Genomic DNA, 17,868 nt, shown 5'->3' with positions numbered 1-17,868 from the left:
GCGTGTTACTTCGAGGAAGAGCATTTAAGAAAAGTGAGCCATGTCATTTTATAAGAGTTCAGCCCCACAGACTAAGCTTTCCTTAACAAGCGATTCAGGCTCTCTGTCCTGTATCTGAAAATTAACTCAGAAATATGAAAGACAAAATGTTAGTGTAGTGAACATGTGCTACCATCGCTAACTCCACCACCTACAAAATAACAGCTGGGATAGCACGTACTCTCACTCGTGTGCACAAGTGGGAAGGTATTTTTGAGAGTATTAAATTTAAAATGTACTGTATATTTGTTTGCACATCGATAGACAAACACACAAATAAATATATGACAAATAAACCATACCCTCACACCCAAAAGACTTACTAAGCCAACATCAGTCTGGGGGCAGCAAGCGAGGGGGGGAGGGGAGGGGAGGGGAAGAAGACCAAACTACAATTCCCAGGATTCTGCAGCCAGTGAGAAACAACAGAGGAAATGCATCACACATGCATAGCCACTACTGAGTACAAAAAAAACTGAAAATGCCAGTTAAAAAGGCATGAAAACAGATAACAAATGATAGATTTAGTTCATTTGCTGAACAAAGCTTACTGTGCTGTGAACTCTTAGTTTACCCGTTTCTTTAAGGAGCACACACCGTAGAACAAGAGCTGGAAGTAGCCCATTGAGGCTAAACATCAACAATCACTGAATGGAGGTTTCCTGCAGTCCCAAACACCAGAGCAGAAGAAGATAGTGCATATAGGTTATTCTTCTTTTTTTTACTTAAACCAAATCAAGCTGCATTAAATACAGGCTTTTTTGTACATAGACAATTGCACTTCACAAAAACAAAAATTTACAAACATACACAAAAATAGTGAATCAATGTAATTAAAATTTAATTTCAACTGATTAAAAAAATAAAAAATGCTTTAACTTGGTGGTTGCGTTTCAAAGAGTTGGGGGAAAATGAAGAATTTAAAAAACAAAAAAACAAAAAAAAAAATGACAAAGAAGCAGAGAGAAGGAGGGCAGGGCCACTACTGGCTTCCGGGGGGGGGGGGGGTAGAGATGAGAGCACCTCCCACCCAGCCTTTACTCCCTCCTTTCAAACAGAGCCTCTGAGGGACTGACGGCAGACAGAGGGGGGGCTGCCGAGCCGGGGTCTTGCTGGGTGCGCCTGTTAGTAAACCCCGTGTTGCGCCAGGCTGAGCTACCACATGTCGTCGGCCGAAGCGGAGTCCTTGGCAAAGAGAAGGAAGGAGAGGCCCTTTAGAGTCGGGAGGGTCCACAGCTGTCACTGGACGCCCCAGACTAGAATGGGGAGAGAGAGTGGGTGACCAGCAGCAGCTGGGAAAGTGGAGCTGGATGCTGCACATTGCAGGAGTGTCCAAAATCATGCAGGACCAAGGCAGGAGTTTCCCAGGTGACACAGCCTCCACGCAGTGACAAACTCACTCTTTACAGAACGTTCCCTCAAGTAATACTCGTGTTTTTGAAATGATAGCTAGGCTCTTCGCTAATAATTTACCTGCTGAAAAGTAAGTTTTATTTATCACTTGAATAACGTTTTACATAGGCTCAGATTAAAAGAATTTAGTTAGACATCTTTCAAAAGTGCTCGGTGACAAAGTCCTTAGCAGTTTGTGGCAACAGGTGGTGCAAAACTACCTCTGAGTCAACTATCAAATCACGTCACACTCCACCTCCGTCCGATCACAGCCAGCCAGGTCAACCTACCACATGCTCTTCATCCCGCAACACGAGACACTGAGCACCACAGGTCTTAGACAGCTCATCTGTAGGATGCTGTTCATAATTCACTCTGGCTTTTGCAAGACACTAATGATATAAATGACCTGTTAGGAGAGTGCGTTATACCATTTATCTACATTACACTCACGCACAAACACAGATGATGACGACAAAGACAAATAAATGAACTGTGATTAATTCGGCTTTTTCTGACCGAGAGTATCCATGACAAGATTATACAACTGGAAGACAATATTCTACAGCCTTATCTTTAAAAAGGCTAAACAGTTCAAGTATATTACAACTTAACATCTCTGCCTCGTGGAGATGCAATTACTAGTCAGCCTCATGCTTTGCATGAATGGAAGCTGGATGGGAGGGACCTCACCCAGCCTTATCTGCAGAGTTTCAAACAGAGCCCTGGGAGGGTCCAATGGACCCAGAGTGGCTGCTGGGTCTTGGCTGGGTATGAATTTTCAGTAGCACATGTGCTGCATCAGGCTCATGTAGGAGTTTGAGCAAAAATGTAGAAACATATCAACTATTTCCTGGTCTAACAAACGGGAGTAGAATTTAAAATTAATGAGAGTACTGATGTAACAATGACACCATACAAATTTGACCACAAATTGGAAACCACTGAACGTGACACCCAGAATTTAGTCAACGTCAGTGTACGCATATTTAACTAGAGACAGCAAGAATGTACATTTTTATGAATTGGGGGGAAAAAAAAAAAGCAGGCATTTCACACATCGAACTGTCCAGGTTAATACCAGTTTGTTAGTCAACTCTCCAAGGAAGTGAAATGTGACATCACCACATGGTCTTCCCATTCACAGGGGCACACACAAGCGGTTCTGAACAGCCCCACATGAGGCCATACTTACCGTGTCTTCGCTCCGGTATGGGTTGAGCTTGTTGTACACAGCTTCAATAACGCTCCGTCTGGGGCACACAGAAAGACACACACAGGCCGTTTACCTTCCGTTCTGAGGTCTTGGATTCATCTCTTCTAACAATCAATGAGTAACTTTCACATTTGAGCAAATGGAGCAGTGCTTTACTTGAAAAAGCGGTGTTTTTTTAGCATGACTGCGATGAGAAACACATGACCAGAAAGCTACCGAGGCTTACACACCACTGTGTCTCTCATGGCTAATTACAGACCCTGAAAACCGATGTGTCTCAAAAGCCTGGACAGCACATCCAATTGCAATGTAACAAAAGAGCTCTACAAACTCAATGAGTTACACATGCAGGACCGAGGATCTGCTCTCATACACCTAGCCCAGTCAGCTTACACCATTCCATTCATCACTGTCTGAGAGCTCTTAATAATTAATGACTCCTCGGTATATCTGTGACTCAGGAATAACGGATTTGGAGTCATGAAAAATATATAAACAGCACAGATAAGTCATGGCAGAAACTGGACAGAGAGCCATGGGTAACTGACCACCTTCTGGCCTCAGCATCATCAACATCAACACAGTTTCAAAGGTTAGTGGTTTAACAGAGAAAAAGTTGAGACCTGAATGGCTTCATTAGTGTGAATCATTTGTTGCTGTTATCCCAAACACATGCTCAAAGTATAGCCATTTTAGTGCGGCTGTACAAACAGCACATCAATGATTTAAAGACCATCTGGAGCTCCTCTCTGAAGCTAAATTTAAGCCAAAGGAGAACTCTAAGCACCAACCCTTAAAAATGAATTTTAAAAAATTAAAAAAAATTTAAAGAAGGCCTGAATGTAGTGGTTTTCCCCTCTTACAATCAGGTGCTATTGTGCAGAGGATAACAGCAAAGGTTTGGTTGCCATGGGCACCATCCCCAAGGTGATTCTACCACCCCTGTGGTCTTAGGTGTCACACGGGGTGTAGTTGCATGTGTGATCAGTGGGGCACTGATGGAACGGGGAGGTGTCGGGGATTGCGTGTGGGGGAAACTCACTTGCTGGCCAGTTCTCCCCCCGGCGGGAGGTTGGGGATGCTCTCCGTTGTTAACGTGCGCATCACGTGGACTAAGTCCGGCACGCCCTCCTCCCCCTGCTTCTTAATGATCTCTGGGAAGCAAAAGCACTTCTTGGTAAGTGGGTTGTCCCGCAAAAAGCATTAAATTGTACACCACACAAAACACGAAGAGCAGTCAAATGTGAGGTCACCATATTGTACTGCTGGACACAGCGCCTTAGGGTTGCCCTCTCTAACTCAGCCACTAACTCTGTATAAATGCAAAATTGCCCTGGAATCTTTGGCTTGGACTGTGGGCTTGTTCTGTTGTAACATTTTGCATCCCTTTAATGGGTCATTCTACTCGTTGACACGCATGCTTCCAAGATTTAAAAATACTTTATCTTTAGTTATTGAAAACAGTGGTACTTGTGATTAAATCTCAATTGACCCCTTGAATAAAAAAGCCAAAGATCTCAGAATCAGTTCAGTAAATCTTTATTAGAATCACTGTTAACAACTAAAATAACAACATCACAGTCATTTTCTACATGTATAATACGGAGCTCCTAAAGTACAAAAATAAAATTTTCAACTAAGAACTAACCCTCACATATAAATACAGGGCAAAAAACAGTTTTAAAAATGTGTGAAAAAGATTCAGAATACAGTTACCATTTGAATGCAAAACTAAATCTAATACAGACAGCCTTAATTTTTAGGTAACGCCCTTTTATTGCTAAAAGGAAGTACCTTAAGTTTTACTATAACTCAGACTAACCATTTCAGATCTTTTTCCTTTACCCTTTATTGTGTGTATTCAAATCCCAGTGGTGAAATGTTCCTGCTGACATTGCCTTTCTTTCACATAAAATTTCACACCAAATACACACTGGAATGGTTACTTCAAAATGTGAGGACACTGCAAAAATATAAATATATATAAATGGTAAAAAGTATGTGAAAACTACACATAAATGTAATAAAGCACACAGCTGGCACAGTATCTTAGTGCATCATGCACATGTTTCTACATGATTTATAGCGTTTAGCATGAAACAATGGTTTTAAATTAATGAGCAGAGTGGAAAAATAAGACAACGGGAAAAATAACCCTTGTGCATACTGTTCTATAGTAAGAAGGTAAAAAGCTCAGGTGCATTATTAAAAGTTAACAGTAACCCATCCATTCCTCAACAAACACACTCAGCCACATCTAAGGAAATAACTTCCCGTGTCACTGACATCCACTTTTCTTTTTTTTAAAGCATGCACCCCTGACTCCCTGATTTGGACAGCCCATCAACTTCAATCTTGCATTTGAGAGGATGTGAAAAAATAGATGCATTTAAGCTTAGCTGGAGGAAGATAGAGGAGTTTAACTTCTAATTACTAACGGTCCTGACAAAGAGCTCTTCTAACTTCAGAAGAAACAAACTTCAGTTTTCATAAACTCATCACTTCGACCTTCTCTTGTCCAAAGTTATTTGAAGATGATGCACCACTGGACTACTATTAAATCAGCATTAAAACCAACCTATAGGTGGTTCATTTTTTATGAAATAGCAAAATGAAATGCTTTGCAGTTACTTTTCAAGAATAGAATACAAACTTACAAAACAGGGTAAAGAAAAACAATTCAAAAGTTCAGTCCTTTGGTACTTCAATTTGTACCTCCATTGTGATAGAAGCAAAGACAATTAGATTTGCTGAATTGCTAAAAGGAGGACAACTTCTACTAGTACTGGATTTCTGTAGTGTAAGTTGTTTTATATAAGACAGTGTGAAAACCATATAAACCTGCCTGCCTGCTGTATCGCATGCAAACACAAAAGGCATCTGTGTTTACTTTCAGTCCTAAAATCCCAATGAGCTCCACAGTTGCTGATGGTGTTCTTAACGGTACTTGATGCAGCACTTCAGCATTGCTAGGCATGCGTTAAGCACTGAAATGGTTGTAATATCCTTATCAGAAGCAAACCTCTGCAATACTGCTTTGGGGCTGGATGGCAAACACAGCTACGTGCTAACCATTTTTTCAGATTTCAGTTTCATGCAGTATAACACGAGCAAACGTGCAGAGTAGAGTGCAAAAAACTGTCATTTGACTCCTATAAAAAAGGAAATGTAGTGTCGCTGATTTTGTGTACACGATCTAGTGTTTAGCTCTTTAAACAATCCTTATGTAGGAGCAGAAAAGTAATGTATGCCAAAGTTAGGTATTACATCATGTTTAGAGACTGTTCGATCCTACTAATAGACAACACTGAACTGCCTATGGAACTCATGTCAGGTCAAACAAACATGGGTGTAAACTGAAGACAGCACTTTAACTCTTCCATTCACTGCTCTGGAATTGGTCACTTTCTCTTTTCATAAGGGCAAAGTAGTGTTCACTGCACTGGAATGTTTAAAATGTGCAAATCAAAGCAACACTCAAATGTATACTTACACTTGATAATATGGATGCAAATAAAGTACTAAGGCCATGAGTTTACACTGAAATTAAATATTGTAAAAAAATTCAGCTATACATCTTTATATCATAAAACACCCTTTCTCTTGACTACATAAGCAAACCTTAAAATATAGCAGCTTTCAATGATATTTCCACGATAGCCACAGTGTGTTGACTTTTCTGTGAAGTGTGTGCAATACAGACTATTGCCACCACACCTCTAAGAATGGGAAAGAACACACTTTTGACTTGCTATAGTGGATCAAACAACAATGTTGACTTAATGACATCAATAAACTGTACCTTTGGGGCACGTTGCTAATATAAAAAAGCAGTTAATTGCTTGTATGCGAGTTTCTGATTAGCACAATTACCAATTGTTGTACTGTTGGCAAATTAAAGAAATGAACCTAAGGCATTTTTTTTTAAAATATAAAGAATCATTCACCCATGAATGGACCTATTACTGTTTATTTACAATAACTCTGTTGTTAAAGCTTAACCTGAAACACTGGTATTTTGGGGGTATAATACAAGTAAGAGTATACCTGACAGCTGGGGGTTGTCTAAAAACTGTTACTGAATGTGAGGCTTTGTGCAATGAGCTATTTGTTAGCCTTTTTAGCAGCTCCACCTTCTACTCTGCTCTCCAAGTACTTATCCAGCTCCGCCTCCTTCTTCACGGCTTCCGGGGAGACCTTAGGCGCACCGGGGAAGCAGACCAGCACCACGCTCATGTTGTCCCGACTCCCCTGAACAAAGAGGGGAGGAGGAGGAAAAGCAGGCCCAGTCAGTGTGACAGGTTGTCTCCTAGGTCAGCCCATGGCAACAATACTGCACTGTATAATCCATCCAACTTTTAAACAGTAAGCATCCCCACAGCAGTAACCAGGACTGTATGCCAACTTATAAGGAAGTAAGCGTACCAAGTTTTCAATTATTTCACAATCTTTTCCAAAAAAAAAAATCAGATCAAGTCGTCATAAGAATTTAACTTTTCAGCAGTTAATTCTATTGTCTTAATCTCTTGTGTTCAAACGACCTATATCTAACCGAGCTTACCTTGTACAAACAGGTGTCAACAATCTCGTTGCAGACTTTCTCCAGATCGTCTGTCACCTCTAGCCTGGATCTGACAAAGTCACAGAGCTCCTCATTGGCCATGACATCCCAGATGCCATCACAGGCCAGGACAATGAACTCATCATTTGGCTCCGACCTCTCGATCTCAAACACCTCAGGCTCAGGTGATACCAGCTGCTCTGTGGGGCCCTTCCCGTGCACACACTTGTAGTCGAAGTCTCCCAGGGCACGGGAGACTGCCAGGGAACCATTGACACGTTGGATCATAACAGAACCTCCTGCATTTTGGATGCGCTCCTTCTCTAGTGGGTTGCTAGGCTTGTGATCTTGTGTGAAGAAATGCACCTTGCCGCTGCGACTAAGCAAACCCCGTGAGTCACCGCAGTTGATAAAGTAGATGTGCCGGGGTGAAACCATTACCCCCACAGCAGTGGAGCCACTGCGATCTGCACCGTGCTTCTTCTCCGACATGGCCCGCATGTGCTCGTCGATCTGCAGGAAGCCTGTGCGGATACCACTCTTCACACTGTCCACTGAAGGCTCTTGGTTTCCCCCTCGGAAGTCAGGGTTGCTAGTGATGTGCTCCAACAAGTGCTCACAGCAGTATTTCGCCACCTGTGAACCCGCATGCCCATCATAGACGGCGAAGAAGGACCAAGTGTCCAGACCGTGAGGGAGGCCAACAACTGCCGTGTGCGCATCCTCCATCTCCACCCGCCAGCCTTGCATGCTGCTGAGGCCGTAACGCAGGCCATTCCCCTCTCCATGCGCATTGTGCTTCTCCATCTTTGGCTTGTCCAAAAATGCCCCCATTCTGGTCTTCCTCTGGTCTGGGAGAAGGAATTAAAGAGAAATATCGACGTGGGTTTAATAAGCTGCAGAGTCTCCCCTGAGCTCACACTTCATTTTGAGCATAGACAATCAATATGTGCAGTTTGAATAAGCTTTTGCAAATACAATTTCTGAACATTTTAAAAAAGAGCAAGCGTCCTACATGTTGTCAGTTTTTAAATATGTAGACCATGCATAGGATCAACCACCTGTACTAGTACAGGGACAACTAGAGGACAGAAAGCATGTAGGAAATATCGAAAGGCTTAAGTACAATAAGTACAAATTTCAAAAACAATAACATATCTACAAACCTGTACAAGATATTTTCTTAAAAGATGATACTGCAATACCCATTCCATCGTTTTCCCCAATGCAACGAAGTACAAAAATGTAGAGATGCCCACAAAAAAAAAAAATGGCTATAAAAACATGCAGACCAACTGATGCCTTCATGGGTTTTTTTTTTTTGAACGTTGGATACACCTGCTGCTTCTGCTGAGCAACTTACAACAACGCAGATGTTGTTACAAACCTATGCTGCACATCTGCAATATCACACAGCTGCCAAAAAATGAATAAATGTTCCCTAGCGTGTGTCACACACTGCCAGTGTTGTCCTCTAAGCTCACACTCCCCGGGCAGCGAGGCCTGAGGTGGCCCTGGGACAGCGTTTTGATGGGAGGGTGTGATTGTACCAGCGCAGCATCGTGATCACTGTAAACACACTCATGAGTCTCTCTCTCTCTCTCTCTCTCTCTCTCTCTCTCTCTCACTCACTCTCACACACATGGGCGGGCGGGCGCGCGCGCGCACAGGGCCGATCAAACACTAGGCCCTGCAGCCCCAAGTGTCCCAGATCCCCCCCCCCCTATCTCAGTCTCTCCAGTCCCCGAGGCCTCAGCTGAGCTGCCCTTCCTCCTCACTCGGCCCAAATTCTCCACAGCCTTCGCATCCGAAGACCGCGCCAGCGGAGCCCACGACGAAAAAAACTCACCACAGTCCGCAGTGAGCTTCGCTGTACAGGAAGGTCATAAACACGGCACAGTCTGGCCGCGGCACGAGCTCGGGCGCGAGCAGGAACAAGAAGAACAGCTGCGGGAACAAAACGACCCGAGAGGCGACAGCTGGAGACGGAGCACTGGTGGTGGTACCGGGAAGAAGAAGAAGAACGGCGTTCGGCGCTTTCACATCGATGAAGAGAACGACCCTCCGCTTCGGACGAGTACACAGCGCATCACGGGGACACGCTTCACGACCTGTCGGCGTTTTTAAATATCTACAATGTACATTTACTGAAGCTGGAGTATTTGTTAAGGCTCTCCCGCGGTGCCTCCCCGAGTCGTTCCGAGCCTCGAGAGCTAACAGCGACACGGCCGAGGACCCGGATGTACATACAGCGGGCTGTGCGCTCCAAAGTATTACATCATCACCCCAGTTGAGGCACAGCGCGCGCTCTGAGAGGGGCGTCTAATGCGCCGGCGCAGCAACGGCGTGCGTTGCGAATTGAGTTGCAGAGCTCTGCGTGGGGAATGACGCTTTCTTTTAATTACTGTCCTAATAAATATGCAGTGGTCACTGTACTTCGCTTTGGAGGAAAGCGCCTGTTAAATGAATGATTTTAAATGCAAATATGTAATATTTAGGCTAACATTCACGTAACAGGAAAATAGAAAGATAGGTTGTGAGAAGAAGCAATTTAGCAAATCATTTGCCAGATGCTGCTGCATTTCTCACCTTTTTAATTGTTACTTTCATATCTGTAATTCTGAAAGTATGACATTTAGTCCTATATCTGCATGTTATATAATATGAGTGACTCATATGGGATTACTTGTGTTAAGAATACCTGTGCTGTAATAATAAACATGAGTGGTTTTTATGAAACCCATGCATGGATAATTCAGGGCCTCATTCAAGAAATGCCACACATTGATTGAACTGCATTCTATGTAGGTCAGACTACATTATTATCATGTAAATTGAGGGGGTGCGGTGGCAGGGCAGGTTTGGCCAGTGCATGCTGTGTGGTGGGTCTGGGGTTCGAGCCCTACTTGGGGTGTGATGGACTGATGTCCCATCCAAGGTGTGTCCCCTCTCCCTTTGGCCTTACGCCGTGTGGCCGGGTTAGGCTCCGGCTCGCCGCGACCCCACCTGGGACAAGCGGTTGTAAACATTGGTTGGTTGTAAATCGATACCTGGAAATATAGCAAATCGATTTAGATACATCCCTCAAAGGCATAAAAGCATATCCTCTCCTGAGAATTGAAGCAGCAATCTTTGGGTTATATGTCAGTGACCACCGTGTTACCTTATGTTATTGATTGTCCATTGCACAATAGCAAATTATTTGTGACTGGTCAGAGGCAAAAATCTGTTAAGCAATGTTATAGTAATGCATCTCAATTCTAAACATCCAGTCAACTGCCAACACTGAACACAATGGTAGACAGCTGTACCTTTTTGGAGGGGGGACACTACAGCTTCTTTTTGCTTGGAGACAATTTTTTTGTCACAAACATTGACCTAAGTTGAAACGTGTACTGCAATAATCTGTATGCATGCTTTTCTTTGTAAGATACACTTGCCATTTTAGACTGAACTGTAACCTCACAAACTCATTTAGAAAAAAAAAAAAAAATCTCCTTTGCTGAACTGTCATTCACTGAAGAGCATCATCTGATCGCTCGAGACAAGTTACGCTTTGGTGTTCTGCGTGTGTAAGGAGTGTAAAAGCAGCACTGAAATTGTTTTTGGTTTTGTGGAACAGCAGTTAGATCACCATACAGTTCTTTAGATAAGAAGATGCTGTGCAAATATCCAAACAAGTGAGGTGACAAAGAAAAAAATCCTCAGGATTAAGTGGGCTCAAGTAACAATTAACCGAATTACCGGCGATCATAGGTAAGACTACTCTAAGAATACACTTTTATGCTGATTTTAATAATGATTCACAACGGATAAAGTTTTTTGTTAAGGTGGTTGTTATCTGTTAACAGTCAAAGAGCTTAACTGAAGCCATGTTCCTGAAATACCTGGTTCACTGAGGTCGTGGCCATTTTTGCATAAACAAATGATTGCTTATGGTTTCCTGATCAAAAGGAATGAAGCGTTGTTGTGTAATCTGAAGATCCTCTGTTTGAATCCTACTCCTGATGTACTAGTGCCCTCAAGGTACCTACCCTTAATTACTAGTAAGAGAACCATGATGTATAAACCTGTGTAAATCACTAAAGTAAGTCCCCTTGATCAAATCATGTGTCAGCCAAGGCAATGATAAAATAAAAAGTGGACTAGAGATCAAACGAGAGTTGCAGCAAAGCTATAAATGTTTATGCTGTTATCACTGATTATTTTAATAATGTTAGAACAGTCATTATTTCTTTAAGTGGCCGTTTCCGTTAAATGCAGTTTTGCTACTGACAATTTACTGCCCTTCCTGCTTCTACAGTCAGTGTTTACATGGACAGGTCTCGCAAAACTACACTTACGGCACTTCCTCAACCACGATGCGAAAGCGGAAGTTGCTACTGTTTTTCACCGGACACTTCCGGGTTCTCTCAGGTGAGAGGTCGATGCTGCCAGGCTACAAACGCATAGCGCTCGTTTATTTCCGTAAACAGGTAAGTACCAGCTAACAGTTCGTGCTTGAGGTTTACTAGCTGACGGTCTTTGGCCAATTTACTTCATTTAATTTTCAGCTAAGATGACAGCTTTGACGTCGTGTGTAACCGGTTTAAAATGGCTGGCAGCTGAACTTCGGCCTGAAGAAATCTCAACGGCAACGTAAATAAATTGCGCAAGCACTGCGGGATATCTCTCAATTCAGCGCAGCCTGCAGTAAAAGTTTGAAACACGCGGTAACAGTACTGCTCATGTTGCCCAAAGACTTGTCAGCTCTCCACTCGGCCGGCAGCATCGCTGTACGATACTTACACTTGCAGACGCAAGACCGCGTAGCGTAGAGCGCTCTCCTTATGGACCTCGTGACGTTGCTGCTGTGCGCGAGCCCCGCGCTCTACCTGCTCGTGCAGCTGCTGCGGTTCATCTGCGCGGACGCGGACTTGACCCTGCTGTGGGCAGCCGCGTTTGGGAGGAAGCCAGGTACACTAACACGCGCACATGTCTCTTTAGCCCTTCTTCGTTCTTGCTCAGACATATAGATCATATATACAGACTGTAATTGTACAAGTTTATAATAACTGTCCCTGTGTCTGATACATTTATGTCAGCATTGTGGCCATAGATCATTGGGCCCCCTCCTCAGTGTGTGTCTAACTGCGCTGAGTCGCGAATCAAGTTAGTTGTTCTGTCCCTGACTGCAGCTCATATGTGACTCAGCCTCAGACTGACAACATTTGGGGCTCCAGATGCAGAGCCTTTGCCATGCTTTCACCCATGGCCTGAACTGCACAGTGAGGCCATGTTGCACATTTTCATGCTGAAAGACCCACTTCGCCTGCACATTGCGAGCTGTGTGGGTAGAAAAGGACATGATCTACTTGGTCGTTCACATATAATATATCCATGATGTCACATGCCATATTTACCCTTATGCACCCTGTGTTATATTTAACCACAGGTTACATTTTCGCATGGCTGCGGTTCAAAGTCGAGCTCCCTGTTCTTTCGCGCCCTTCCTGCCCCCCTGTGCTGTTTTGACTCCTGTGGATGTCTCGCCTCCAGAGAAAGTGCTGCGAGGGCAGGTGGTGTGGATCACCGGGGCCTCCAGTGGAATTGGGGAGGAGCTGGCCTATCAGCTGGCCAGCCTGGGGGCGCGCCTCATCCTGTCTGCCCGTCGACAGAATGAGCTGGAAAGAGTGAAACGTGGTTGTTTGGGTAAGTTAGTAGGAAGTATGTGTGAGGAGAGCTGGAAGTAGTTTGACAAAAAAAAAAAGAGAGTCCCTGTGCAATATACTATGTGATCAGTAATGTAATTCCATACCTGTTGAGAGTCCAGGATGAGGCCAGTCTTGGTGAGTTCACATGAGCAGGATGACTGTCACTCGAGTTGGATTTAGTACGTAGAACGAATGTCTGAGACTGATCCGTACCTAGATCGAGGCAGTACAGGTCTAAATATGGACCATTCCTTCATACCTACATGAGAATAATGAAGAGTGAACTGACTGACATTGCCTTCTGTAGCAGGAATATCAGCTGAAATGATCAGATCGAGATGCAGCGCTAACATCAGCTACAATAGATGTTCATGTGGGATACATGCCTCCTGGCACAACACGATTCCAAAAATGACTCACTCAATTGGGCTGCTTTGTAAATGTTGCTGCACGTTCTATTTTCTATTCTCTTTGTGGAAATGCATTTTCACATAGTAACGTTTTTCCACTGCCCATATTGCTGTTACATCTGAATGATGAGCAGTCCTTTGACCATTCACGTTGCCCTTTTATTTTCCAAGGATTAGCCATATTTTTATCATTTTCGGCTTTTATGTTTTGGGCTGGTTTTGACTGGACCACAGTTTACAAGCAATCAGACAGCATTGCTCCTAGAAAAGGTGATGTCTCTAAATTACAGACAAATGTAAATCCTCCCCCCCCAGGATGCATCTGACTGCTGTATAGTCCATTTTCCAGCTAAGTGTAGCCCAACAATGACTGTGCGATACTCATAGCCAGTATCTTCCACAAACTTAAGCTGTAATTGTTTCGAGTCCTAATCAAAACTGAGTCAAATGGCACCTGCTTCTGACAGCACCAGCAGTGGGAAATGAGGACCTTCTTGAATATATAAGCTCAACAAGATGTCATTGGGACTCTCTTGATTTGCTTATCTGTGCTTGGGCGATGATGGGTGCTGTCCAGCTCTGAACTCTTCACAGGTCACCATCCTTGAAATGGACCTGCTCTGCAGAGCATTAGGGTTACAGCTGGGCAGCACACTATCCTTGGTATGGTGACATTAAAACACTGTGCTCTTTGTAATTGACAGAGCGCAGCAGCCTGCAGGAAAAGGATATTCTTGTTCTTCCACTCGATTTGCTGCAGAGGGGATCCCATGAAGCTAAAACAAGGACTGTAGTCCAGTACTTTGGCAAGGTAAGGCATATGTGTTCAATTATTCATGTGCAGCTTTTTCCTCTATTCCTTTTTAACTCACTGTCAGACTCAAGGAACTTCCATTTGCCCTCAGAACACTGAGCATTTAAACATTTCCGTATGATTTACAATTCAGTGAATATCCAGCTGAGTATCAGCTTCATACGTTGCAGTGTCCAGTCAATATACTCTTATACTCAATTTCAGTGTTTTTCCTGATATGGTTAACAGAAAAATATATAGTAAAAAGGTTTGATTCTACTGTCAGTTACCTGAATCGGTGTCATGGCAACAGTTATTTGCTAAAATGTGTGAATTTGCCTTCGATTTGAGTAACTGTTTCATTCAGTACATTTGGATCAGTCACGGCCCACCTCCATGCTCAAGTTGGTCTTGGTTAGCCACTTGCTCGCTTACACCAGATTAAAACTTTTCTCATCACTCAGGCCTATTCACTATTTACAAAAAATTCCCATCATTCAAAGTAAGAATAGTAAACAGTGTTCCATATCTGTAAAAGCCCTCACCAAGGATAGACAGAGAAGACCTGTGCCTTATCCCTTGGCTACATTCAGCTGGGCATGCGCACAGATACGGGTCCCAGCTGCTGCCTAACTCTGCAGCCACACACAAGCAAGTTTCATAAAATGTACTCCATAAACAGCTGCAGTGTCACTTGCTTCCTCAATGATCATGTTCCAAGTCAGCTTTTAGGTAAAGGATTCTCAAGAGCGGTGGGGTGCAACACATGAAAGAATACAGTCATAAGCATCTTCTCTGTTTCTTTAAAAAAAAAAAAAAAAAAAATATATATATTTTTTTTTTTTCTTCTAGTAGCCCCTTGTGCATTTCTGCTCTGTCTGTAAACCGGCTACAAAAATTCAAAGTACTGATCCCTTGCTCCCCCCACCCCAATACTTTTGTATTTGTTCAGATTGATATCCTGATCAACAATGGTGGGCGTACCCAGCGCTCTCTGTTCCTGGACACCGGTATGGAGGTCTACCAGGCCCTGATGGATCTCAACTACCTGGGCACTGTGTCACTCACCAAGCATGTGTTGCCACATATGACAGAGAGGGGGACTGGTGCTGTAGTGACAGTAAGCAGTGCAGTGGGGCTGGCAGGGGCACCGCTGGCCACTGGGTACTCCGCCAGCAAACATGCCCTACAGGTGAGGCACTCCGTTTATAAGCTTGAAGATGTTCAGAAAACATTCAGTAGCTTTGATGGGGTTGCCAGGCAGAGCCACTTTACAGGTCTTGAATATTTGCAAGCATCCGTGAGTTAAATTTAAATAACCGGCAGCACTTCCACCTTAGAGCCATGTACTGCTTGGTAACAAGGAACCAGTGGGTGCCTTTGTCTTCTCTTAAAGGGCTTCTTCAACTCCCTGCGTGCAGAGCTGGCACACTATCCCAGGATCACCATTAGCACCGTGTGTCCTGGGCCTGTGCAGTCACAGATCGTCCAGAATGCCTTCTTGGAACAGCTGGACCAGGTGAGTTCCATTGCTCATTTCTCCCACTCACACACAGGGCAGTGGGGTGCAGGAAGAGAGCATCAAGGGTCCAGCAACTTTGTGTTGTCATTTCTCAACACTTTCAGAGGGTCACTCATGCAGGGGACCAGCAGTACAAGATGTCCACCTCTCGGTGTGTTCGTTTAATCTTGGTGGGCATCGCCAATGACATCATGGAGATGTGGATCAGCGAGCAACCATTCCTCCTGTTCTTCTACCTATGGCAGTACACTCCCACCTGGGCCTGGACCATCACCAACATTTTAGGGAAAAGAAGGGTGCGGAATTTCAAGGCTGGACTGGTTTGTATGATGTTTGCTACTTGTCATTGTATCTTTAGTACAGATTCACACCTTCACAAGAAAGGAATATCAGAAGGTTCCTTATCTAAAGAGAGACTTGGGATCGCCAAAACATGATCAGGTCATTGAACGCAGAGGTGAAGCCAGTATCTCTGTGCCCATTTGACGTTAAGACCGATACTTCTAGATGAGTAAGCATTCGCTTGAAACGGCATGTTGCCACGAGAGGCATCGTCATCGATAAGACTAAGCTGTGCCACAGTACCTGAAGTGTATGTTACACACTTCTTTGATGAGACCTAGTTTTGTGTATTTATCTCCTGTAACTGTTGACTCCGTGTGGAAAATTAGTGTGGAGGCTTTAAAAACTAAATTACTTGTGGTGGAGAACAAGTATTTCCACACTTTCCAAGAGGCAGAATGAATCATCCTCTGTGGCTTTATTGGTTTATCTGCATGCTAGAAGCTGCACAGAAAAATTTGGCCCCTGCATCCAATACACAGCTTGCTCTTGGAAGATCGGGCAGCTGTTCCCCAGTGTGCTGTCCTCTTTTTAAGTCCCACTTCCAGTGACAGTAATCCAACAGCTGACTGCTTTACATGGAGCTAAACCTAACATGCCAGCTGTCAGGGTTGTTCATCTTCCAACCATATAGGGTGGTCCAGCAGGACCTCATGGAAGAATTGTATATCATCTGGAGCTCAAACTTGGGCTCCAGTTAACACCTCAGAACCCTAAAACAGGGGTGTCCAATCTTAGCTGTGGAGGGCTGCAGTTAAGGGTTACCAAGGGACCAAGCAACAGCCGTCTTTAAATAGCAAACCTGAGCACTCCGAGATACAATTGGGGCAATAATTAGTCTTAATGAAATAGACAGGTGGAGCAATAATCTGTGCACAAGATGTAATTAAGGGGGGGAAGATGGAACCCTTCAAACCAGGGTATGGTCAGGTAACAGTTGTTCAGTCACCTTTTAAGCTGGTCTTGCCTTTCAAGTCTGAGGGTGGGGGATGGAGGTGGCCAGGGCAAGCAGTCAGTCAGTTGACAGAGTTTAGGAAGGACAGGGCATGTCAGACCCTATTTAGAGTGGCTGCATGGCAGAGGGGCCCCCAGCTTTTCCTGACCTTACACAGGGTGTGGAAATGGACTGATGAGGGCATGCCGGTGAGAGAGCAGACACCACCGGGAGGGTTCGAGGTCCAGGGGTGCGTGGAATGGGAGGGGTGGGTTTGTCTCTCACCATGTCCTTCTGACCTGCGTGCAGTCATACTGTCAGTGTGTGGCCGGTACTGGCACCTTCTGTTCAGTACCATGCTTGCAAAGTACAAAGCACGTTGTATCCATGAACAAAAGGAAAAACCATATTTTACGCTTTTTCTTTTGCAGGATGCAGACTCTGCCTACTTCACAAAGGCCAAAACATCCTGAAAACCCCTTTTCACATGGGGTTTTCTGTGTGTGGATCTTGGCCAACTCTACAAAAATAGAGTAGCAATCCCCTCTGGATCTGTAGTGCTTTTCCCGTTACTTGAATACTAAAGACAGAATAAAAATGGTTCAAAGGCTGATTTACTGTCATGCTTGTTAATGGAACCGGCAAATGAGCAATTCCATGGGTCTAATGGACTTGACTCCCCGCTTTGTTCAGCAGCCTGCCTCCCTGAGCCCCCCGCACACACTGAGGAAGGCTGGCGCAGACATGATGTGGCCGCTAATGCAGACTGATATTGTCACTGCAGCAAGCTTGCCAGAGGGGAAATGCGCTTAAAGCCTGCAAGTGTGTGTGGTGCTGTGCTCTGAATTAGCACCTGACCTCTTCCTCAGCCACAGACAGCCTTCTTCACAGCAAACTGGGGCTGGGCCTCACCGCCCTTAATTGCCACCCTAAATGATTGGTCCTGAGGTTAGGGCTGAAATTAAA

The 17,868-nt window shown here is 44.2% G+C and overlaps 2 protein-coding genes across 6 annotated transcripts; one reads left to right on the top strand and one right to left on the bottom strand.

Moving 5' to 3' along the window:
- Positions 1-1,039: 1,039 nt before the first annotated feature.
- Positions 1,040-12,063, bottom strand: ppm1aa (protein phosphatase, Mg2+/Mn2+ dependent, 1Aa). Of its 4 annotated transcripts, none has more exons than XM_018727571.1 (6): positions 9,058-9,563; positions 7,209-8,059; positions 6,781-6,898; positions 3,690-3,801; positions 2,627-2,684; positions 1,040-1,295 (listed from the first exon to the last, which is right to left on the bottom strand). In XM_018727571.1, exons 2-6 carry the CDS (start codon positions 8,040-8,042, stop codon positions 1,254-1,256), a joined length of 1,164 nt encoding a protein of 387 aa, XP_018583087.1. In that variant the 5' UTR covers positions 8,043-8,059; positions 9,058-9,563; the 3' UTR covers positions 1,040-1,253. The 4 variants fall into 4 exon arrangements, with proteins under 4 accessions (XP_018583087.1, XP_018583088.1, XP_018583086.1 ...); XM_018727572.1 differs by having other exon boundaries at positions 1,040-1,224; positions 9,058-9,558; XM_018727570.2 differs by lacking the exon at positions 9,058-9,563 and adding an exon at positions 11,997-12,063 and having other exon boundaries at positions 1,040-2,684.
- Positions 11,604-17,515, top strand: dhrs7 (dehydrogenase/reductase (SDR family) member 7). Of its 2 annotated transcripts, none has more exons than XM_018727575.2 (8): positions 11,604-11,683; positions 12,005-12,164; positions 12,747-12,899; positions 14,016-14,122; positions 15,057-15,296; positions 15,501-15,623; positions 15,731-15,946; positions 17,334-17,515. In XM_018727575.2, the coding sequence occupies exons 2-8, from the start codon at positions 12,038-12,040 to the stop codon at positions 17,373-17,375; spliced, it is 1,008 nt and encodes a 335-aa protein (XP_018583091.2). In that variant the 5' UTR covers positions 11,604-11,683; positions 12,005-12,037; the 3' UTR covers positions 17,376-17,515. The 2 variants fall into 2 exon arrangements, with proteins under 2 accessions (XP_018583091.2, XP_018583090.2); XM_018727574.2 differs by having other exon boundaries at positions 11,608-11,683; positions 11,762-12,164.
- Positions 17,516-17,868: the final 353 nt, after the last annotated feature.

This window comes from Scleropages formosus, chromosome 15 (genome assembly GCF_900964775.1).
Source record: "Scleropages formosus chromosome 15, fSclFor1.1, whole genome shotgun sequence".
In the NCBI taxonomy this organism is placed as follows: domain Eukaryota; kingdom Metazoa; phylum Chordata; class Actinopteri; order Osteoglossiformes; family Osteoglossidae; genus Scleropages; species Scleropages formosus.
This window is presented reverse-complemented; position numbering and strand designations above follow the sequence as displayed.

Excerpts from the sequence above, each read along its gene's own strand:
- ppm1aa (XM_018727570.2), bottom strand. The coding sequence starts at position 8,042 with ATGGGGGCATTTTTGGACAAGCCAAAGATGGAGAAGCACAATGCGCAT. Across the intron at positions 6,899-7,208 it reads TTGACACCTGTTTGTACAAG|GGGAGTCGGGACAACATGAG; the intron begins GTAAGCTCGGTT and ends CTCTTTGTTCAG. Across the intron at positions 2,685-3,689 it reads GGGGGAGAACTGGCCAGCAA|ACGGAGCGTTATTGAAGCTG; the intron begins GTGAGTTTCCCC and ends TGTGTGCCCCAG.
- dhrs7 (XM_018727575.2), top strand. The coding sequence starts at position 12,038 with ATGGACCTCGTGACGTTGCTGCTGTGCGCGAGCCCCGCGCTCTACCTG. Across the intron at positions 14,123-15,056 it reads TAGTCCAGTACTTTGGCAAG|ATTGATATCCTGATCAACAA; the intron begins GTAAGGCATATG and ends GTATTTGTTCAG. Across the intron at positions 15,624-15,730 it reads TCTTGGAACAGCTGGACCAG|AGGGTCACTCATGCAGGGGA; the intron begins GTGAGTTCCATT and ends CAACACTTTCAG.